Source organism: Cnephaeus nilssonii (assembly GCF_951640355.1).
Source record: "Cnephaeus nilssonii genome assembly, chromosome: 4".
NCBI lineage: Eukaryota > Metazoa > Chordata > Mammalia > Chiroptera > Vespertilionidae > Cnephaeus > Cnephaeus nilssonii.
Window position 1 is genome coordinate 35,977,767 of NC_137075.1, and position 24,202 is coordinate 36,001,968.

At 40.4% G+C, this 24,202-nt stretch overlaps 3 protein-coding genes across 3 annotated transcripts; all 3 read right to left on the reverse strand.

Moving 5' to 3' along the window:
• Positions 1 to 2,237: 2,237 nt before the first annotated feature.
• LOC307097677 (olfactory receptor 11G2-like) lies at positions 2,238 to 3,203 on the reverse strand (the record flags this gene model as incomplete). Its single annotated transcript, XM_079767743.1, has 1 exon — positions 2,238 to 3,203. One exon carries the CDS (start codon positions 3,201 to 3,203, stop codon positions 2,238 to 2,240), a length of 966 nt encoding a protein of 321 aa, XP_079623869.1.
• Positions 3,204 to 13,037: 9,834 nt separating this feature from the next.
• LOC307097678 (olfactory receptor 11H6-like) lies at positions 13,038 to 14,045 on the reverse strand (the record flags this gene model as incomplete). The annotated part of the gene is made up of 1 exon (XM_079767744.1): positions 13,038 to 14,045. The coding sequence occupies one exon, from the start codon at positions 14,043 to 14,045 to the stop codon at positions 13,038 to 13,040; it is 1,008 nt and encodes a 335-aa protein (XP_079623870.1).
• Positions 14,046 to 20,806: 6,761 nt separating this feature from the next.
• LOC307097950 (toll-like receptor 11) lies at positions 20,807 to 23,569 on the reverse strand (the record flags this gene model as incomplete). Its single annotated transcript, XM_079768278.1, has 1 exon — positions 20,807 to 23,569. The coding sequence occupies one exon, from the start codon at positions 23,567 to 23,569 to the stop codon at positions 20,807 to 20,809; it is 2,763 nt and encodes a 920-aa protein (XP_079624404.1).
• Between the last annotated feature and the right edge of the window lie 633 nt (positions 23,570 to 24,202).

Consider the following 24,202-nt stretch of genomic DNA (forward strand, 5'->3'; position numbering starts at 1 on the left):
GCCGCTCCACGCCCGCTGCCCAGAGGCCCTCCATCGCCTCAGTGATGAAGCAAGCATTCCGCCAGGCCACTCATGCTGCCCGCTCTCAGCGGCAGTCCCCCCAGGACTGGGGGACTCCGGCGAGGCTGAGGGGACTGGGCACCACCATCTTGTGGCTATGGGCATAGCCATATTTGTGACAGAGTGATGGTTAATTTGCATATTACCCTTTTATTAGATAGGATATGTCTAATGCTTCCTCTTTATTGTTGGAGACCGGGTGTAAGCTGACACGGTCCTTGCACCTGAAGGGGCTAGCAAGCCTTGGCACCCTACCCACACAGTTTTCCCAGGCCTGTTTGGATGGCGGTTATCAGTAGAATGAGAGCAACCATTCATGGCTTACCAAGAAGTCTGTAACTATTTACTGAGATTTGCTGTACAGAGAATCTGCCTGATTTGCTGTGCCGAGAATTTGTCCTTCTACTCTGTCTCTCCCTTAGAGATTAAGAGCAACAAAGAATACATTCCTCTTCACAGACCTCCTATTCAGTGTTTGTGTATAAAAGGCATTACACAGTTAATAGAACTACTATAGTCTCTTGTAGTCCTCCCGATCCCGCTGTCCTGTCTTTCTTTCTTTTCTTAATTCACACCTCCCTACCTCAGCCCAGTTCAACCTGTCAGGCTGGCCCTGACAATTTATGTGTGTTTTTTGTTAATCCTCACCCAAAGATATTTTTTTCCATTGATTTTTAGGAATAGTGGAAGAGAGAGGGAAAGACAGAGAGAAACATCGATGTGTGAGAAACACATCTATTGGCTGCCTCCTGAACGAGCTCTAACCAGGGCCCTGGCAAGGGAGGAGCCTGCAATTAGGTACATGCCCTTGATTGGAATTGAATCTGTAACCCTTTGGTTCACAGGCCAACATTCTATCCTCTGAGCTAGACTGACTAGGGCGCCTCTTTATGTTTGATACTTTGACTTTATGTTTAGGCCTATGATTATAGCTTGAGATTATCAGATGTAGAATTGAAAATATCAATGCCTACGAATAACCAAGATTTGCACATTTTGTGTCCAATCCCACAGTTCCATCCACAGGCCTCCTTCCTACCTCTTAATTTTCCAATTTTACTTTTTCCAGATCCTCGACTGGCTAGAAAAACCAAGTATTACAGCCGAAGAGCCCATTTATATCCTTACCTCAGGCTCTTTTTTCCTATGAAGTTTACTGCTTTCATCTGCATATTGGAAGAACTTGGCCTCACCATCATCATTTGGAGCCAGCCTCTGAGTTAGGCTGAATGCAGCAGCCATCTACTGTTGGCTCACATGAATATATTGAGTCAACTCATTCATGAAGTAGGACTGAGCTTCTTCCATTATTTACTGGTTGTTGGAAACCCCTGATGAGGCCATAGGTGTAAACTCAGGAAGAGGTGCTGGTATAGCAGAGGTAGGTGAAGTGTCCTCTGAACGTGCCTGGGCACTCACTCAGGTACCATTTCTAATGCGTTGCTGTTCTTAACTGAATTTATGTTACAATATCCAGCTCATTCTGAGAAGTTCTATTTGCATAGCCACTCAATTTCCTGTGGTAAAATGTTCAGTTTTTTTCAACCAATGGAAATCAGGACATCCTTTGCAAACAATAAGTAGTTCTATGCAGTAGAAAGCATGGCCTTGTTCTAAGACTCAAGGGAAATGCACTACAAGTCTAATGCTGCTTATCACACCATATTCTTATCTAGTTAGCCTGAAAGCAGGACGACACGAATAGCAGCCTGAACCTATTGTAAAGGTTCCTTTTTGCACTGGGCCCACTCAAAATCAGCAGTCTTCCACATCAGTCACTTGATTAATATGTCAGAGCCATATTCAGCAAATTTGGTTTTATCTGCCTCCTAAATATCATGAGTCCCACCAAGTTCTGTGTAGCAGGGGTTGCAAAATAGAGAAACTTGTCTTTTATTTTAGAGGCAATGTGCCCTGGCTTGAATGGTTGAGCTGAGTTTGTTGATCTTAAATATAGGGTGTCCCCTGAAATGTATACACACACTTTGAGCAGTTCCGTTTTCTTAAGGCAATTTTATTTCTTAAATAAGACTAACCCACTCTGTAGTGGTGATATTTAAGATGACAACGGGCTTTATTGTTCCCTAACCAAAACTATTGAATTCTCTAGAAAACAAACTTGCTTCTATCTTATTACGATAGGTTGTGGCGGAACTTGCTTTACTCTTATTTCTGATTTATGTTTTATGACTGTGTATTTCAGTCCCAAAGACTTTCCTTAGGGCATCCTTCATCTCCTTGTTCCTGAGGCTGTAAATCAGAGGGTTACAGAGGGGTGTTATCACAGAATAAAATAAGGCCACAATTTTCTGCACTTCCACTGGGTGTCCAGGTCCAGGACTAAGATACATCACAATAACAGAGCCAAAGAACAGGATCACCACAGCCAGGTGGGAAGCACAAGTGGAGAAAGCCTTGTGTTTGCTTGCTGCTGAGGACATCCGCAGCACAGCCAGAATCACCAGAGCGTAGGAGCAAAGGATAAAGAGAAAGGTGCCGACCATGAAGACAGCATTGAAAGTAGAGTAAATGAACTGTGTCGTGGTATCTTCTGAGCAGGACAGCATCATCAGTGGCACAGGGTCACATATAAAATGGTTGATGATATTTGGGCCACAATAGGGCAACTGTGAAATGAGAACAACCGGGGTTAAGAAAAGAATGAATCCACCCGACCATCCAAAGATGATGAGGCCGGTATAGAGCTGTTTAGTCATGATGTGAGGGTAATGCAGAGGACGGCAGATGGCAAGGTACCTGTCAAAAGCCATGATGCAAAGGAAGAAGCCCTCATCACACCCTAAAGAGAAGAAGAAGTAGAACTGTGCAAAACAGCTCACAAAGGAGATGGACTTGCTTGTGGAGAGGAAGTTGGCCAGCATGTTAGGGATGGTTGTGGTGACATAACATATTTCCAGGAAAGAGAAATTCCCCAAGAGGATGTACATGGGGGTGTGAAGGCGCCAGTCCCACCGCACAGCACAGGCAATGGCTGTGTTCCCCATCAGGGTCAAGGTATAGGCTACTAAGAAGAGCCCAAAGTAGAGGAGCTGCATTTCTGGGCTCGAGGGAAAGCCCATGAGGATAAAGTGACTCACGGAGTTGGTTTCTCTGCCGGACACATTCATCAGTCTGGAAGACATGGAGATGACATTGGCTATTGCACTTTAATGGAGATTGCTGGTTCTCCCTGAAAACACCAAATTCCCTTACAATTTTTAAAATAAACAATGAGGTTTCAGTTAAAGCAACAAAACGGTGATCACCACAACCTGTTTCCCAAAGTATGATTTCATTTTGGTAAGATGCAAATAAGTAAAAACTTGGCTCGGGGCAATCATTAAACCGGGTGAGGATACTGGATTACACAGGAGTACTACATTTGTAATTTTGAGTATGTCACTTCTACTTGTCTATTTTCTCATCTGTTTACCATATAGATTATAGTACATTCAAATCTGTGCATGCAAAATTTATCTCTAAAGCATTACACAAAAGTAATTTATGATGATTAGTATTATTGATAATAATACCAAATAAAATACTACTTACATTAAGACATTTCAAAAGGTTCTGTCTCACTGAGATACAGTGAAAGGGCACAGAGAATACTCCTTTTTGTGCTTGTTAATGGTATTGTAAAGTAATGACCCAAAGGGCGTCTCTGGGGCCCGCGCAGATGGTATATTATATATGTTTGGAACACAAGACATGCTTTCTCTCTATTCAGCTGTTGGATTCAGCCTCACATCCTGGGGCAGAGCCCTACACTTTGGCACCTAAAATTTGCTGGTTGAACATTTTGAAACAGTCTCTCGTGAATGTGAGAACGAAACATGCCACGTGGGGCATCTGACATAGGCAGAGCACTGCTCTGAGTGACTGGACTGCTGACTGTGACTAGAGTTGGCCAAAGTTCCACAAAATGTTGTGAAGTAGAGAAAAGTGTTTTGATTGTGTGCCTGACATTTCCATATTACTTTCATAGCGGCTTTCTATGTTTGGTCTTTCTTCTCTTTTTACACATACCTCTCGCACATATGTATACCTATTCTAGGGATTTTCTTTCGAGACAACCTTGAAACATGAAATGGCTTGCTTCACTCATGCCTGCTGTCCCCTTGCTCCCAGTTTGTTGTTACTCAATCAAAGCTTTTATACATCTTGTTTCTTCAGAAGCCTACTCTTGGCTATAATGTTTGTCATCTAAAGTAGAAGAACTGCTGTGTGTGTATTCTCATTGCTCTTGGGATATGTAGATTGTATTGAGCCTGAAGGCAATGTGATAGGTCAGTCTATTGGTTTCCCATAGCAATAATATCATACCAGGTGGCAATGTAGGGCAGGCACCAGAATTTCTCAAATTGTAAGAGTTTTTTTTTCTTTCTTGCTTTGTTTTGGTGTGTGTGTGTGTGTGTGTGTGTGTGTGTGTGTGTGTGTGTGTGTGTTTTGTCCTGGAAGACATAGATTCCTCTTGATTTGTTGTGATTGTGAAGTAAGATTAAAAAAATATTTAGGATTTTTTATTGTGAATAATTGTATGATTTTTCTCACCTGAGGTGGTTGTACCCTATCTGAAAAGGAACGAATATCATCTTGTCCAGAGACACAACCTATGGAGCTAGTGAATCTTAGCCATTTGCTAGGTTTGGAAAATAGAGTGCCTTTAACTTAAAGAACATTTAAATTATACTTAGGTACATAGAGTGAGTACAAAATATACAGAAGAGAGAAAAAGCATTATATTGATGTAAGAGGCAATTTATATGAATGTTTCAAAACTACCCTGATGGGATGCCCACAAATTATTTTGCTGCTTTTATTGAAGAAAAAGCTCACTTAGCTGCCACACAGGTCTTCGTTGCTATCTTTCACACTCTGATCTGTGTTCTGATACCTTGTTATACCCTACTCTAAGCACTCTTAATTAGTCATTTTCACTGATAATTGGACCCCTAATAGTGGTAAATGAGTGTCAATACTCACCCTGCTTTGGTCTCCTGTTACAGTATTTCTTGGGAGTACAAACTGTAGAAAGTCACAATCCAAAGAAGATACTATAAATTCAAGAAACAGAGAGCATGCAGATACTGAATGGTTTTGTCATTTAAGGAAGAGTTATTTCACATAATCTTATTAACAATACATTTAATTAAGAGCAATATATGTATTGGAGAGATATGATATGAGTGGTATCGGAAATTTGTCATATTTTCTATATTGAGAAAAAATTGATTGTAATATTGATAATAAATCCTCCTCCAGAAATTTATTAGTTATACATTTTTACATAAAATCTCCAGGTCTCTTTGTAAACAATAGCCATTAATATTTAAAAAGGATAAGAAAGCTATATGAATGCATTTCCAAAGATTCAGAAACAAGAGAATAATTAATATTTTAAAACTTTTCTGTTTGAATTTGTTTTTAACCAGATATTTACACTTTCAGAACAAGAAGAAAGCACTTCCCAGCAAATTTACTTATGCAGAAAAGTCAGCTCTTATAATTGGGCATGCAAAGTTTTAACTCACCCCTTGAATACAGGCTAAGAAGAGAAGTCAGAAAGGGGGAATAAAATGTTGCCCCACAGAGTGAAAAGCATGTGAGGAACTTCTGCAGAGTTGGATGATCCAGGGTGTAACCTTCCATGAGTTGCAAAGAGTAAATTAAAAAAAAAATTTTTTCTTCCCAGATTGAAAACTCATATTTATTGTAAAGATGAAAGCACAGATGAAGGTTTCATCTAAATTTATTTCCTTGTCATGGCTTTTGAGATCTGGGAGCCTCTCCCTGGTATTTTTAAAGTATCTGTTCAACAGATGAGATAGTTTTGAATTTTATTTAGTGATAATGAAATCCCAAGCCCTGCTATCCCTGAGGAATAATGTGCTTACCAAACTAGCTTCTTATCATCTCTTGTGCTTCTAGTAACCAGGCATTGCAAAAGGTTCCTAGGGAATAATGAAATAGTAATAGTTTGCTGTAATAGTTACAACAAAAAGATGTACCATTAAGTTCCCCATTTATATTTTGAAGAAGAAAAAAAACCTGTTCTTTATTAACTATTATTCTAAAATTTGTTACTTAGAGACATTCCAGTTGCAATTTTATGATAGAAAAATGACATTTTAAGTGCTAAGACTTGTATAGACTATTTAATAATGTTTATAGCGTGCTCAACAGGTACTAGAGATATAATAGAGTAAACAAAATAGAAAAAAAATCCTGCTTACCTAGAAAAATTCAATGGGGGGCGGGGAGAAAAGCAACAGAAAATAAATAAAATGAGTAAATGAATAAGTGTATTATATATATATATATATATATATATATATATATATATATATATCTGCCTTTACTTAATCAATAAAGAAATTTTAATAAAAATAAAAGGTATTATATATATTTTTCATCTGAGAAAAATGAAGTGTAGAAATGAGATAGATTGGAAATGGGCAGGACTTGGACTTTCTAAAAATACTTAAAAAATATATTTGTATTGACTTCGGAGAAGAAGGTAGAGAGAAATAGAAATGTCAATGACAAGAATCATTGATTGGCTGTTTTTTGAATGCCCCCCACTGGGGATTGAGCCAGCAACCCAGATATATGTCCTTAACTGGAATAAAATCCAGGACCCTTCAGTCCACAGGCCTACGCTCTATCTAGTGAGCCAAACCAGCTAGAGCAGGACTTAGACTTTTAAATATGGTTTTAAGGAAAGCCTAACAGAGACATTAACATTTGAGCAGAGGCTTGAAAAAATGAAGAACATGGAGAGGGATTTTCAGCAGAAGGAATAACTAATTCTAGGAACAAGAGGTAGGAGTGTGTTTGTCATGTCAGGGAAAGAACAGGGAGGCCAGTGTGCTAGAGAAGTGTAAACTGGGGAGAATGCCCCCTGTGTGGTACCCAGTCCATTATCTCCATTTCTTCTTTTTATAACATTTGCACTCCATTATACTTTTTTTGTTTTAAAAAGTTTTTTTCTAGATTTATCGAGATACAATTGACATATAACAATATGTGAGTTTAAGATGTACAGTGTATTTGATACACATATATATTGCAAAATAATTACCACCATAGCATTAGCTAACATCTCCATCACCTTGCAGAATTATCATTTCTATTTTGTGGTGAGATAGTAAAGATGTTCTCTTTTAGCAACTTTAAGTATATAATACAGTGTTGTTGACAATAATCACCAGGATCTATATTAAGTCCCTCAAACTTACTCATAACTGCAAGTTTATATTTTTTGACAAACATTCCCCCATTTCCCATATCCCACACCTTCTGGCAATCACAAATCTGCTCTTTGTTTCTATTCAACTTTTAAGATTATACAAACAAGTGATATCATACAATATTGTTTTCTCTGACTTATTTTAGTTAGCATAATGCCTTTAAGGTCCACCTATGTTGTCACAAATGGTAGGATTTATTTAAAAAATATATTAAATAAACAAACAAACAAACAAACAGATTAACAATGAGATCAAGAAAAAAAACAAGATACCTTGAGACAAATGAAAATGACTATTGTGCTAAGCAAAATAAGGCAGTTAGAGAAAGGATTTCCTTCTTATGGCTGAATAATATTCTGTTATATATATCTTCTTTATCCATTCATCTGTAGATGGACACTTAGGTTGTTGCCATTATGAATAATGCTGCAATGAACATGGGATGCATATATTTTTCAACGCTCTTTTGTTTATTTCTGCTCTGATCTTTATTATTTCCTTCTTTATACTCACCTTGGGCTTTGTTTGCTGTTCTCTTTCTAGCTCCTTTAAGAAATGTAAGATTATTTATTTGAGATTTTTCTCATTTCTTGAGGTAAACCTGTAATGCTATGAATTTTCCTCTTAGGGCTGTTTTTGCTGTGTCTATAGAGTTTGGATCATTGTGTTTTTTCTTTTTAAAAAATGTATTATTGTCAGTATTACAGGTGTTCCCCTTTACCTCCTTTGACCCCCCTCCACCCAACCCCCACTTTACCCACACTATTGTCTGTGTCCATGGTTATGCATATACGATCTTTAGTTAATCTATTGCCATCCCTTCCACCTCCCTTCCCATTGAGATCTGTTATTCTGTTCCATGCATCCATGACTTTGGACCTATTTTGTTTATCAGTTTATTTTGTTCATTAAATTTGACATATGTGAGATCATGTGATATTTTGTCTTTCTCTAACTGCCTTATTTTGCTTAGCACAATAGTCATTTTCATTTGTCTCAAGGTATCTTGTTTTTTTTCTTGATCTCATTGTTAATCTGTTTGTTTATTTATTTATTTATTTAATATATTTTTTATTGATTTTGGAAAGAGGAAGGGAAAGATAGAAACATCAATGATGAGAGAGAATCATTGATCAGCTGCCTCCTGCATGCCCGCTACTGGAGATCGAGACTGTAATCCAGGCATGTGCCCTGACTGGGCATTGAAATGTGACCTCCTGGGTTTTGGAGTGATGATCAACCACTGAGCCACACCAGCTGGGCAAAACCCATTTATTTTTTAGTAACATGTTATTTAACCTCAATGTGTTTGTGTGTTTTTCAGTTTTGTTTTTTTTAGTGTAACTGATTTCTAGTTTCTTACTATTGTGGTTGCAGAAGATGCTTGATATGATTTCAATCTTCTTACATTTATTGAGATTTGTTTTGTGGTCCAACATGTGGTCTACCCTGGAAAATATGCCATTTGTAATTGAAAAATGTATATTCTGCTGCTTTGAGGTGAAATGCTCTAAAAATTAATTAAATCCATCCAGTATGTCATTTAAAGCCATTGTTTCAATGATGCCAATGGGATAGATCTCCTACTATGACTGTATTCCTGTTGATCTCTCCTTTTATGTCCATCAAGATTTGCTTTATAGCCCAGCCAGTGGGCTCAGTGGTTGAGTGTCAACCATGAATCAAGAGGTCACAAGTTCATTGGTTGTTCTCTTCCCACACACCCTCTTCTGTCTTCCTTCTGAGGTTCAACAGTCTGTTCATGCTTCTTCCTGTATTTTCTTAATTACAAAATAAGTTTGGAAACAATTATGTAAGTTTTTATTTTGGAAAAATAAAAATTAAATAACATTATAGTGTGAGCATTTTCCCAACTCATCAAATATATTTTAAAACATGATTTTTAATATCTGTATGTTATTCTATAATTTGGACATATGATAATTCACTTAACTACTCTCCAATTAGTGAACATTTGAATAGGTATAATTCTAATATTATTACTTTATTTTCATTAAATTTATAAATTTATTTGGGAAGAAATGACAAATTTACAACATTTACTCATTACATTTAGAAACATGGTAGATATCTCCATTTATTAATGTTTTTATTTTACTGTTTCAAGGTATTCGCAGTTTTCTTCTCATACACTTTACTCCTCTTTGATGAATTTATTTAGAGGTGTATTACATTTTCATTGTTATTATAAATGACCTTTTACTTCCATTATATTTTCTTTCTGATTATTATCTTTTATAGACTTACTTTGCATCTGGCCATCATTTTAAATTTTCTTATTGATTTTAATAACTTTTTGAAATTATTTTTATGAGAATTCACATCCAATATTTACTGGTCTTTGGTAAAAAAAAAATAAGTACTAGGATGAGAGCAAATTCTGAGTTTCAATTCAAGAGATAAATGATGAGTATTGGTGTGCTGTGTTTAATCCCTAGCTTCTTCTCCCTCTTTCTTTTAGGAGAGTTGGGGGGTTAAATACCTTCTCCCTTCATTCAATACCTCTAAGAAAGAATGTGGAAAGGCTGCCTGTGGCTCACTTCTTCTCTCCTCTACCAAGGGATATTAGATAAGACTCTGCAAGTTGTTCCTGGCATAAGGGAATCTGTTCAGTAGAAGGACTTGCGACTGTCCCCTATTGATTTCAGAAAGAGGAAGGGAGAGATACAAACATCAATAATAAGAGAGAATCATTGATTGGCTGCCTCCTGCACACCCCCTACTGGGGATCAAGCCTGCAACCTGGGCATGTGTCCTTGACAGAAATCGAACCTAGGACCCTTCAGTCCGCAGGCTGATGCTCTATCCACTGAGCGAAACCAGCTAGGGCTACTGTGTTATTTTTGTGATTTATGTAAAGAGTTCATAGACTAGCTTTGGCCCTGCACCCAAGTTTTAAAATAAGTCATGCTATTATCCCACATAGAGCCTGACTTTCATGTTTGTATAGCTAAAATTAAGATAGACTGGTGAATTTGGTCTTTTGTGCTCCTAAAAACTGGGCATAATTTCACTAGTAAATGAATCTGTGTTCTCTCAGAGTAGGACTTACTAACTAAGATTCAATATGATGATTTCAGGCCACTTTGAAAATTAACTGGAGAGTAATATACCTCATTTCAGACATTGGCAATTCTATCTTATTTCTATCCTCAGACTCACACACACTATCCTCTCTGCATGGTTAATGTTCATTCTAATAAAAATAGAAAGTACTTTAAAATTATAAAGCACTTAATATATAATATTGTTTTAATTTTTTCCAAGTAATATTGTTTCCAGGTCTCACCTCTATTTTGATTCAGTATATTTATTCTTTTTCACTGAGTGGTGGTACTAAGATAAAGAAGGAATACATCAAGTTATAAGAACCTAAAAAAGTGACCAGTTGGAGAAAACTATTTTCATAAGATCCTGCTCAAGAACTAGTTTTGCTGAGAAGAAATTTTTTGAAAAGTCCATTTGAGGAAGAATTTCAAACCCCAAAGGGTCTGCAGATGAACAAAATTATTCTGAATAAGAAAAGGCAAGATGTTCTGGCAATAGTACTGGCACAAGAACAGACATATAGATCAATGGAATAGAATAGAGAACCCAGAAATTGACCCAAACCACTATGGTCAATTAATATTTGACAAAGGAGGCATGAACATACAATGGAGTCAAGACAGTGTTGGGAAAATTGGACAGATACATGCAAAAAAATGAAACTAGACCACCAACTTACACCATACACAAAAATAAACTCAAAATGGATCAAGGACTTAAACATAAGACAGGAAACCATAAAAATACTAGAGGAATCCATAGGCAGAAAAATCTCTGACATATGCCAAAGCAATTTCTTCACTGATACTGCTCCTAGGGCAATGGAAACTAAAGAGAAAATAAACAAATGGGACTACATCAAAATAAAAAGCTTTTGCACAGCAAAGGAAACCATCAATAAAACAACAGGAAAGCCCACTGCATGGGAGAACATATTTGCCAATGATATCAATGATAAGGGTTTAATCTCCAACATTTACAGGGAACTCTTGCAGCTTAACAAAAAGAAGATAAACAACCCAATCAAAAAATGGGCAACTGATCTAAATAGACACTTTTCGAAAGAAGACAGAAGGAAGGCCAAGAGACACATGAAAACATGCTCAAAGTCACTAATCAGAGAGATGCAAATCTAAACAACAATGCGGTACCATCTCACACCTGTCAGAATGGCTATTATCAACAAGTAAACAAATGACAAGTGCTGGCGAGGATGCGGAGAAAAAGGAACCCTTGTGCACTGCTGGTGGGAATGCAGACTGGTGCAGCCACTGTGGAGAACAGTATGGAGTTTCCTCAAAAAACTGAAAATGGAACTCCCATTTGACCCAGTGATCCCACTTCTAGCAATATATCCCAAGAAACTAGAAACACGAATCAGAAAGGATATATGCACCCCTATGTTCATAGCAGCACAATTCACCATAGCTAAGATTTGGAAACAGCCCAAATACCCATCAGCAGATGAGTGGATTAAAAAACTGTGGTACATCTACACAATGGAATACTATGCTGTGGTAAAAAAAGAAGGAGTTCTTACCATTTGCAACAACATGGATGGAGATGGAGAGCATTATGCTAAGTGAAATAAGCCAGGCAGAGAAAGATAAATATCACATGATCTCACTCATTTGTGGAATATAATGAATAACATAAACTGATGAACAAAAACAGATTCAGAGACAGAGAAACATCAATCAGAATGTCAAACCTCAGGGAAGGTAGGGGACAGTGCGGGTAATGGGGAGAGATCAACCAAAGGACTTATATGCATGCATATAAGCCTAACCAATGGACACAGACAACAGGGGCGTGGGGGCATGAATGGGAGGTGGGGGGTAATGGGGTAATAAGGACACATATGTAATACCTTAATCAATAAAGAAATTAAAAAAATAAATATAAAGAAAAGATGTTCTGGCGACTCTTGTGGGTGGTGAGAAGAGGATGAGGAAGACAGGAAAAGGCAGCTTCAGGTGCACTATGAGAGATTGATGGGTGTTCATCACGGTGGCCCTTCCTCTGACTTTCCCTGGCCCCAACCTGCAGTCACGCTAATAAACTCACACAGAGCTGGAATGAGTTTGGTTTAGATAAAATGTTGGAGGGTATGAGTCTCACATGCAGATTGGTGTGATTGATCAAGACAGCAGGTAGATTCAGGAGTGGGAGGAGAAGCACATATTACCATGCTTGTATGGTGCATGTGTGTGCATGTACGTGTGTGTGTGTGTGTGTGTGTGTGTGTGTGTGTGTGTGGTGTGGTGTGTGTAAGTAGATAGTGATGGGACTCTGGACATTTAATCACTATGAAACTGGGGGCTGAAGACAAATTTACTGAAATCTGCAAAAGATAGTAATGGACCAGTTGACCTTTGGATTGTATATGTTTTTTCTTCTTCAAAAATGCCTGAGAATATCTGGCATTTTTCTGTTTTCATATGATATACACAGGAATATCAATACAGTGAAGCCTAGTACAAATAAATAATTTATGAACAGTCTGGTAAGATCTTGTTTATTACTTGCTTTATTGAAACGCATCCCTAAATATATTCCAGGAAATATAGGAAACATATTTGTCTCTCAAATTTACTCAAGACTATTAACCTCCTCTAATTTTATATCACTATATGTACTGCACATATATGGATTCTAGTTCTTGATAAGCTGTTTTTGACCAAATCTCACAATCCTCAGCAGTTTTCTCAGGGCCTTCTTTATTTCCTTATTCCGGAGGCTGTAGATCAAGGGATTGAAAAATGGAGTTAACACAGAATAAAATAAAGTCACAATTTTCTGAATCCCTGCTGGATTGCCTGCTGTTGGGCTCACATACATCACCATGATTGAGCCATAGAACAGGGACACCACGGCCAGGTGGGAGCCACAGGTGGAGAAGGCCTTCTGCCGGCCTTCTGCTGAGGGGACCTTCAGCACAGCTCTGATCACAAGGGCGTAGGAGCCGGTAATGAAGAGGAAGGTGGAGAAAATCAGGACCGAGTTAAAGACGGCACAGGTGATCTCAGTGGCAGGAGCTGGCACACAGGACAACTTCATAAGGGGTCCTGGGTCACACAAAAAATGATCAATAATATTGGGGCCACAAAAAGGAAGCTGGGAGATGAGATAAACTGGGAGGAGAAAACAGGAGAAGCCACACACCCAGCAGCAGGCTGCTATTCTGATGCAGCGTGGAACTGTCATGACAGTGGGGTAGTGCAGGGGCCTGCAGATAGCAAGGTACCTGTCAAAGGCCATGGCAGACAAGAAGAAGGTCTCAGTGGTGCCCATGGAGAAGAAGAAGTAGAACTGGAGGAAGCAGCCAGAGAAGGAGATGGTGTTGGTCTCAGAGAGAAAGTTGGCTAGCATATTGGGGACAGTAGAAGTGACATACCAGATCTCCAGGAATGAAAAATTGGCCAGCAGGATGTACATGGGTGTGTGAAGATGGTGGTCCCACCACACTGCACAGATAATGCAAAGGTTCCCAATGAGCGTTAGGACATAGATCACAGAGAAGAGTGAGAAGAGGAGGACCTGGATCTCCCAGGTACAAGGGAATCCAAGAAGAATGAATATGCTCACAGGGTCAGACTTATTATTCCTTTCGAGGTTTTTCATTTTTTCTCTCCTAAAATTGCAATAACAAGACATTGCCATGTTACAAATTACTCTACAGGAATTTTCTCATTAAGATGTTCTCTGCATTTCTTTACAATTCAGTTAGCACCATAGTTTTAGATTACTTAAAGATTTTTCAGCATTCTTTGTCCTAATGTGATACCAGTAGTGGGAGAAAATAAAAAATTTGGGAGTGGGTGGGTGCTTATTACAGCCTTACCATTGTGATCACCATGCCCATAATGATCCATTAAATACCTGCCTGTGTTTGGTATCCTCAACACTATATAAAATAAGGTAGATCCTCTCTTGCCATTCAGAGGCTTTTCAACTAATTCAGAAACATCAATCTGGGCCCAACATAGGGAGGTTCAAACAATTGTACAGTTTAAGCTCCGTGTTAACAGAAGAAAACATTGCAAGAATGAATAGCCACAAAGAAGAGTTTGTTTACAATGGTAATTTTTAATGCTATCATATGCATAGTTCCATATAGGGTTTCTTTCTAGGTAGTATTAGGAATGTTGGGAAAGAGATAAGGAAAATCACCTTTAATCAGTGATTGTTTACAGCAAGGTCAATTCCAACATTTGTGTGCCCTCTTATTTGGAAAGATTCCATGAAAGAAATTCCACAATTTTCATTGTTAATTTCTCTCAGTGTTTAGTGACATATACACAATTCTATAAAATACTCTTTGTTTTTACATTGGTCCTCTTTGCAGTTAAAATCTTGTTGCTGAAGAGGAGTAAGCTCCATGCAGTGTCATCTTAAATAAACATTTTACATGAAATTGGTGTGAATGAATGAGGTTCAGACTACAAACCAACATGGTTCTCTTTTAACTGAAATTCACCTTAACTACAGTACACAGGCTTCAGTCCTCAGTTGTAATTTATCGGATACCTGTAAGATACCTCGTGACAATATCTACATTTTGCCACCTAGAGCAAACAAAATAAAACTACAGTGTTACATCATTGAAAACACTCTGGGATTTGAATTACATTACTGTCCATGGACTATTCATTCTCATTTCTCTCTCTCATATATAAACACACATATACACATATACATAATATGTATATCCACATACTGTATACATATATACGTATGCACGTATGTACATATATGTATATATGCACACACATATATTATACACACATATACACACATTATATGAGGCTCCTATGTAGAGTTCCTTCTGGTTTACCTGACCTATAAATGTGTTTTGTAGGACCAAATCCTTGATATTTTCCTTCTCCTACTGTGCTCTCCCTGTATGTGATCTGTCATCTAGCCCTTGACGAAAAACCATCCATGTGGGATGAAGCCGAATTTTGTCTCCCTACCTATAAAGTCTCTTCTGCAACCTGGATTTATCCACCCAATTTCTTACTCAACATCTCTGTTTGGAATATAACATAACTAAAACACAATATGCCCTTTTCTAAACTTTTGGTTCTTCCAACCTCAAACTGATTGACTCCTACTGCTTTGCCACATCATTAAATGGCACCTCCATTTGCTCAGTTGCTCAGGCCATAAACGTTGACTACATCTTTACCACCTCTCCCAATACTCTACATCAGCACCATCAACAAATCCATTAGGCTTCATGTTCAAAACATTCAGAATCTGAATAGTTTTTAGCAGTCCCATCAGCTTTCACCATTAAATCCTCAAACTACTGCCAATGCCTCTTAACTTACCTATTTCCATACTTATACTAGTATACTTAGAGACTATTACCTGCATAGTACCCAGATGGATAATTTTTAAAATCTGATGTCAATTACTTGCTTCCAATTAAACGCACTTAGGATAAGTCCAAAATTCTTTACCCAGTCTATACAGACAATGAGGCCTTCCTCCATGCCCTCATTTCTTACCACTTTTCCTTCTCCAGCCGCTGATACTTGACTTTGTTAAGTGTGGCCCATACCAATGCCTGTAATCTCTCTCTCTCTTCCTCACTAATATTCACATGCCTTACTTGGCCTTATTCAGATTTCTGGTAAAAATCAGAGACTCAGAGAGGCCATCCCAGTTTAGCCCATCTTTGCTATCCTGTTTTCCAATCCTGCTTTAGTTTTCTTCAAAGCACATATCACCACATGGCATTGTATTAAATACTTAGTATGTATTTTTTGGTCTCAACCACCTGGAAATAAGAGGAGGGGGACATTTTTTGCTCATTGAATTATTCCCAGAATCAAGGTCAGTGTCTGGTATATTACAGGTATTTACTAAATATTTGTTTTCTTAATCAATGAACATGCCCTATATGTAACCAAATAGGAAAACAATTGCTCGGACTGAGGGGAAAAAAGAAAAAAAAAAAAGAATACAAAGATTGAAATCTCCAGTTTACTAACAAAAACAAACAAGCAACCTCCCCACCCCCCCACTTCCCAAACAAATAAAAAGAAAAGCAAGGTAACAAGGACTTTGCTAGGGGGCTACACCTCAGTCTAAGTAAACAGGGGGATATCCATGACAGGAGCCTACTTCAGGCAACGCCATCCAAGCTACCTCTCTCTCCTAATCACTTCATCTTTCTTTGTGTCCCCTTTATCCACGCCAGGTGTGCTCCATGCTTTCTTACTGTTGCTAAGTTGTAATCATGCTCTAAGGGTATGTATGTGTGTATGTACCAGTATATGCACTGCTTTTTGCTATCTTCTGTCTGTTTCTATAACTGGTTGTCCATATCTTCAAATATTTTTATTGAATGCTTTTATAATCTTTTCCTCTTATTTTAAATAGGTAAGTGAACTGTTTTAGATTGCTCCCTCTTAAAGACCATGTGGGTATAGTCTGTAACTGACATTTACTTCCCATGTAGCTAGCCAATGTGCTTTAATAGAAAAATGTTCTTCTCTTATTGCCTGATATTTTCTTCTGCCCCATATTCAGAGTTAGGAAATCTGGTATATATGACTTGAATAAGTAATAAGTTATAGAATAAAGTTGCCATTCCACAAATTTTCCTGGCTTATGTGGTTTTTAGTTCAGTTAATATCTGAAGTCAAGTAAAATATTGTTATTTTTATTAAATATATTTACTTAAATACTTATAAATAAAACATATATAACAACATTTATTGAGACCAGAATTGATTCTGGAGATTATGTTATATAGTTGAGAATCTAATCAACTTCTAATATAGGAAAGCTAATTTACATTTTTTTTTCAATCTTAGACTAACTTTATTTTTTAAAATTATTTTCCAATTATAGTTGACATACAATATTATATTAGTTTCAGGTGTACAACATAATGATTACAGATTTATATACCTTATCAAGTAATCACACCAAGAAACCTAGTATCCATCTGACAAAATACATAGTTATTACAATAGTATTGATCATATTCCCTATGCTATACTTTTCATACCATGACGATTTTCTGGACACTTTTCACCTTTTTAACCCTAATTTACATTTTATGTGGAGAAAATACAACACTTTTAGAGGAAGATGAAAAAGACATTATATATAATCTAAGCTGTGCCTTACCTGAAGCTGTTGTTTGAGAATTACAGAATCCAGTAGAGGGCAGACATCCAAATTTGGGTTTCTTTTTCCCAGACAGTGCAGTCAGCCTCAGTTTTCTTGTTCTCTCATTTCAGCAGGAGAAAGTGTGCGGCAAAACCAACACAATGGTGCTGGCATCCAAGTTTCTTAGAAGGTTTTCCAAAGGGGGTGAGTGTTGGAAAGTAATATCAAGATTAGCAATTACTTGACGCTTACAGAATGAGCATATTGTTTAAACAGGATGAAAAGATAGTTACATGCAGTTGTAAAGGGCATGGTGGTCTTTCCTGATCTGGGAAGGACCAATTACACCGCTACCTCTAAAGGAGAGTACGTGGCCAACACATTCTGAGCCATGGCTGCTCTGTCCTGGGCAGCCCATCTTGGAGGGGTGGTGCCCCAGAGCACTCTGTGAGCACATAAGCCTTCCGCTGAGCTCCAGGCCATGTACACTTTTTAATAAACATGTCAAGGTTTGCTTCTGGCCCTCCTGGGTTACCCAACTTTCCCCAGTGGCCTCAACTAGGGATAACAATGAGAACATTTTGGCCAGATCTCAGAAAGTATTCCTTTAACTGAGGTCTAAATTGGTCCAACTTCCAGGGGAATCAGGAAAGATGATGAGGCTTGGGTCTAAGCCGAAGAATAAGTTGGCCTTAAGCCTTAGAGCAGAATATGAACTATACAAATATAGACACATGAATAAAAAAATAACCTGAACTATAAGCAGAAGTGTATATATATATATATATATATATATATATATATATATATATATATTTATAGTAAGGCAGCTGTGTTTTCCCACAGAAGATATGATACTGGATTTAGAAGTGAAGATGTAAAAGCAAAGGGTTCTACAAATCCCAAGAACAGAAAGGCAGAAGTTAGTTAATGCAAATCCTTCCTATATAACAAAAGGCTAATATGCAAATTGACTGAATGACAGACCGACCGGTCGTATGACACGCACTGACCACTAGGGGGCAGATGCTCAATGCAGGAGCTGCCCCCTGATGGTCAGTGCACTCCCACAGAGGAGCGCTGCTCAGCCAGAAGCCAGGCTCATGGCTGGTGAGGGCAGCAGCGGTGGTGGGAGCCTTTCCCGCCTCTGCGGCAGCTCTAAGGATGTCCAACTGTCAGCTTAGGCCTGCTCCCCGCATCAGTCAGACATCCCCTGAGGGCTCCCAGACTGCGAGAGGGCACAGGCCAGGCTGAGGGACCCCCTGAGTGCACGTTTTCATATACTGCACCTATAGTAACTTATAAAACACTTCAAAGACTCTCTTCATCTATTCTATTCTTTCCATAATTCTATACATATCCCAGCCCCAGGTCTGCTGTGGTAATGTTGGGATTTTTGCATTAGTTTCATGAGGACTTGACTGTCAACTACTGCCTCACTTGTTTTGTGAGTTTGCCCTTTTAATCTCAATTGAGCCAAAGAAAAGCAAATAAAACATTTGAATCAACATTTTTTTTTTGCCACAATGTGACTTCAGAATGTATAAATGGAGGGAATGATCTCATCCTGTTTGATTCTACAGAGATCAGACACTGTGCCTTTACAAGTTCTGGGGTTAAGCAGTACCTGGGCAAACTGCAGTGCACTTGGACTTAGAGGGGCTGAGAAGTATGAAAAATGAGTAACAGTGGAAGGTACTGGGATATTTAAATTGCTGAAATAAATGGAGGGTGATTATTTAAGAACCATACAATCCCTTTGTTCTATTGGAACAGTGGAAGGGTAATTATTTAAGAGCAATACAATTTGTGCCATTTGATCCCTGAAGTTCAGAATTAAAAATAATAGTTAAAAGTTATAGGGAAACACCTTGTAACTCAATATGGAGGATGACTTTCTTACAGAGAAACCTACCCAGTGATGGCACAGGCTGCTTCAGAAGACTACTTTATATCATGACTTTGTTAGATACAGGCTGGGAAAGTAGTAGAAAGGATTTAAGCATCAGAAGCAAATTTCTTTTAATACTGAAATTCCATTATATGAATCTAAGATGTGTCAAGAAAAAAAGAAAACTATCCAGATAACGTCAATGAAATAAAACAAACAAAAACAAACATGTAATGGGAAACAGTAAGGTTAATGAGAACTTGAGGTTTTTATCAACACTGACAAAAATGAACCGTATTTTCTAAGGATCATTAGTTGACAGCAGACAAAGGGGCAGGGGGAAGGAATTCTGGAAGGCATTCTGGATTGCGGATTGGTCAGCAAAATCCCAGAATTATGCCATGGGACTACAAATAGTCTGCTATTAACTGAAGAAATTGTTATTTTTTCCTGAAAAAGAAAAAAAAGTGTGGAACTCTTTCACTCAATGAGCCAAAGACTGGGGTTGGGTGGCGGGGGGCAGGGGGTGGGGGGGGGGGCAAGGCCCGGGGTGGGGGGGGGGTGGGGGTGGGGGGAGGGGGGGAGAGAAGGGGGGTTGGTGTTCCCCAACTGAACAAGGAAAACAGATATGACCACGAGGTGGCAGTAGCACACACAGTTTATTTGGTGCCTTTGCTTTGACAGATTTGAGGGCAGGGGAAGCTGTTTGCCTGCTTTACCTTTGTAGGAAGGTAAGTTGTCATTGGTTAGAGATAACTGAAAGACAGAGTGGAGAATGTAGACTTGGATGTGACTCAGAGGAACTGGGGCCAAAGCCAAACTTTGTGATATACAGCTGTACCAAGGTCAAAAATCACATAAACTTTATGTACTCAGATTCCTCACAAGTAATATAGAATCAAAACTATTGTTCTCCCCATGCAAGACTGTTATTGTGAGAGCCTCTTCGAAATTTTGGATCTTTGGTGAATTGAAAATATGGCTTCAATTTAGCTTCAACACAAATACCTCATTGATTCTTGCCCCATTCCACTAGAATAAAGTACTTTTTTTAAACAAACAAGCAAATACATTACTTTCATGGGGCAGAATGAATTTATTATGTGTAATGCAGACGTGGTTCTAGAAAACATTTTATGTATTATTTTTTAGGGGATGCCTTGTGTTCAGAGGACTAGCAGGTATCACAACTGTTTTTTGAATGAATATCTCGTTTCCAAGTGCTAACATGTTATCCCATTGGGATTTGGTTTCTCCGTGTATCACTTTTAGTGTGGCAAGTCGGCTTGAGCTGAGCATTGCCTGTAGAGCACTGCCTTCTGAGCCTGCCCTCCCGAGATGTGCTGGGTCCAGGTCCCTGCTGGGAGTCCTCTGGCTTGGCTGAAACTCCTTTCCAGAGTCCCTAGTCCTCTCTCTCTTGCCCAGCTTTCCTTAGCCTTTTCCGGAGCTGTTCACAGAAGGCATCCCACTCAACCCTCCCTTGGGACAAATCAAAGTAATCTTCCTTCTGCAGCCACCGGCCCAGGCGGTGGTAGCTATGCAGCTGCCGCCGATCAATAGGTTCCAGAAACAGGAGCAGAAGACAAGCAGTCCCAGGCTTGGCCACCAAGTTGTGGGTGGCAATCCTCAACTCCAGACTGCACCAGGGGCTTCCCAGGGCCTGGTGGCTGAGCACACAGAGGGTGGCTCTGCTGCTCTCCATGCTGGCAGCCGTAGCATCCATCCTGTCCTGCCCAACCCCAAAGTCCCTCTCAGGCAAGCATAGCCTCAAGCCCTCGCCATCTGGAAGAGGCTGCTCCAGCGCAGGAACCAGTTCTTCCAGCACCCAGGCTTGGTCCTGCTCACAATAGGATATGAAGACATCATAGTGGAATTGATTTCTGGGGTGCTGGCCACCCAATTTCCACCACCAGGCATGAAATAGTGTCCGCAGGCGGTGAAGCCAGGGCCATTTAGGACAGCTAAGCAGTGCAAGGAAGGTCAGCAGGAGCACCAGAGTGGTGCTGGTGAGAAAGGCCTGAAACTCAGAATCATGTGAGCAGTGACCAGAAAGGAAGGTGAGCAGTGGCGTCTTGGAGTAATCAGAGGCATTGGCCTTGCAGATGGATTTCTCCAGCCCATACACAAAGGTGTTTGGGGCCCGTGTTGCCCAAGGCCCCACCCAAGAGCTTTCACACTGGCAGGTGAAGGTGACATCTGAGAAATAAACATATTGCGGCATCTGGGGGATTAGTTCCTGGAGGCTGCTGTCCAACCCCAGGGCCCATTCGGAGTTGAGCAGCAACAGGCGAAGGAGGCCCAAGCCCCTGAAGCTGGAGACGGAGAGGTTCCCGAGGTTCAGGTTGCTCAATGCCAGTACCTGTAACTGAGGCAGCTCTTTCAGTAGCATCTCCAGCTGCACGGGTCTTGCATTATAGAAGAAATCCAAGTCCCCCAGCTCCAGCACTCGCAGCCTGGGCATTCCAGATAGACGCAGATCTCCTGCGCCATTGTGATCAGACCAGAAGTGCAAGTGCTCCAGGCGAGGGAGCCCGAGGAAGACTCTCGGCTGAGAGAAGATGAAGGTGCTGCAGCCTCGCAGAGTGAGATGACGCAGGGAAGGGAAATGGAGTGTGGCGTTGACCGGACGCAACAACATATAGGTAGTTTGTAAGGTAAAGTTCTCCAAGAACAAGAAGGGTTCTGCCTTGGGGACCCTAAACTCTATAGAACTCTCTGCCCATAACTCCAAGCTGAGCAGTGCTGGAGGCCAGGGAGGGTAGATCTCCAGCATATTAGAGGAACCCAGCTTCAGATGGCTCAGCTTCAGGGGACCCTGGAGCTGTCTGCCTGAGATATGCTCTAAATGGGTGCCCAGGAGGTTCAGTGAAGTAAGGGCAGGAAGAGAGGAGAGCCAGTCCAGCTTTAGCATCTTAATTTGGTTCCAACTCAGGTCTAGGGTCTTCAGCCACCTCAGTCCTTCCAGGCTCTCCCTGGATAAGTTGGAGATGTTGTTACCACTCAGCCAGAGCTCCTGGAGTTGAGGAAGAGAGGAGAAGGCCCTGCAGGGCAGCACGCAGAGCTCATTGTGAGACAGATCTAGCACTCTCAGATTTGAGCTGGCCAGCCCTCCTGGGAGCACCAAGGTTGGGCCCAGCTTATTCACTGACAGATTGAGCCTCTGAAGCTGGGGCAGGGCACTCAGGAAACTGGAGGGAAGTAACTGAAGGCCATTGGCATGAAGGCTGAGGAGTTCCAGGGAGTGGCACCTTAGGAGATCTCCACCTTCTAGGTTCCGGATTTGGTTCCTCCCGAGGTCAAGTGCACGAAGTGCAAAGTAACCTGTCACATTCCCAGGCAGTTTTTGTGCACCAGTCCCCACAAGGTAGAGGGAGTCCAAGTGGAGCAGTCCTGAGCCTAAAAGGTCTAATGCACTTAATGGGGTGCCATCCAATATCAGGGAATGGAGCTGGAGGCCACGCAGAGCCTGGCTACCCACACTGCTCAGTTGCAGGTTGGCAGACAGATCCAGCAACTCCAGGAAGGGAGTCCGTGGGCTGGGGCTGGGTGTGTGTGAGGAGCCAGAGACAAGGTTTGGGAAGAGCCCTTGCAATTCCTGCAGGTCTGTCAGACAGCTGTGCCTCAGGGTTAGACGACTAAGGCTGATGGGCAACTGGACATCCTGGCTATAATTCAGGCAGTAGCCATGGAAGGAAAGGGTGTTGAGGAATCCGAGGGGCTCCAGTGCATCTGGAGGGAGAAACAGGCTCAGGCAGCAGGGAGCTTGATGCTCAAAGGAAAGGTGCTGTAGCTGGCCCAATCCTTGAAATGTCCCAGATGTAATCCTGATGGTGCCCAGCTGCAGTCTCAGGAGCTGTAGTGTGGGGAAGTGTCCAAAGGCATCGGCAGGCAGGATGGTAACTGTGCCCTGGAGACATAATGCCTCTGTATCCCGGGGCACTGCTCTCAGGGTCTGAGCCAGGTTTTTAACATTGGAGCATGATGCGAAAAGGTGCAGTCCTGGGGCCAAGGTACAGAATGGGATGTAGTAGGAGATGTTAGGTAATAAGGAGCTGTCTCCTATGGTGCAGTTGGGAGCAGTCCATGCCCAGCTCATCAAGCCGAGGCTCATCAAGGCCAGCAGTAAGAGTGAGAGGAGAGGGAAGAAGAACCGAGGTCTTTCCATCGTTGGTCCTACTTCTAGGGAAAGAGGGGACAGAAGATGAGCGTCAAATCCTACAAAAGCCAACAATCCCAGGTCTGGGCCTTCTGATACTGACAAAACACAATATGTGTGGGACAGTTCTGTGATTACCATATAAAGGAGACATTTGGCCAAGCAGAGGACTCAAGCTATGCTCGAGCGCTTAACTATGCCCCTGTGCAGACAGAAAGCCAGTGGAGAATGAAACAGAGACAGACCAGCAAGAAGAGCCTGCAACGTGTGAGAGATCTCAGCAGAGAAATTGGTGTCACTTCCCAATTCCACTGCTGGGGACGATCAGCTCAGGTTTCTAACTTCTTTGGAGGGGAGCTGTGAGCTCTAAATGGGCTACTTTCAAGACTGGGCAGCAACTTTATTTATTACAAAGTAGATTGGAGGAGAAACAAATGGTAATGATACAAACATAATAAGATCTGAACATACACTCTTTTTAAAAAATATATATATTTTATTGATTTTTTACAGAGAGGAAGGGAGAGGGATAGAGAGTTAGAAACATTGATGAGAGAGAAACATCAATGAGCTGCCTCCTGCAAACCCCCTACGGGGGATGTGCCCACAACCAAGGTACATGCCCTTGACTGGAATCGAACC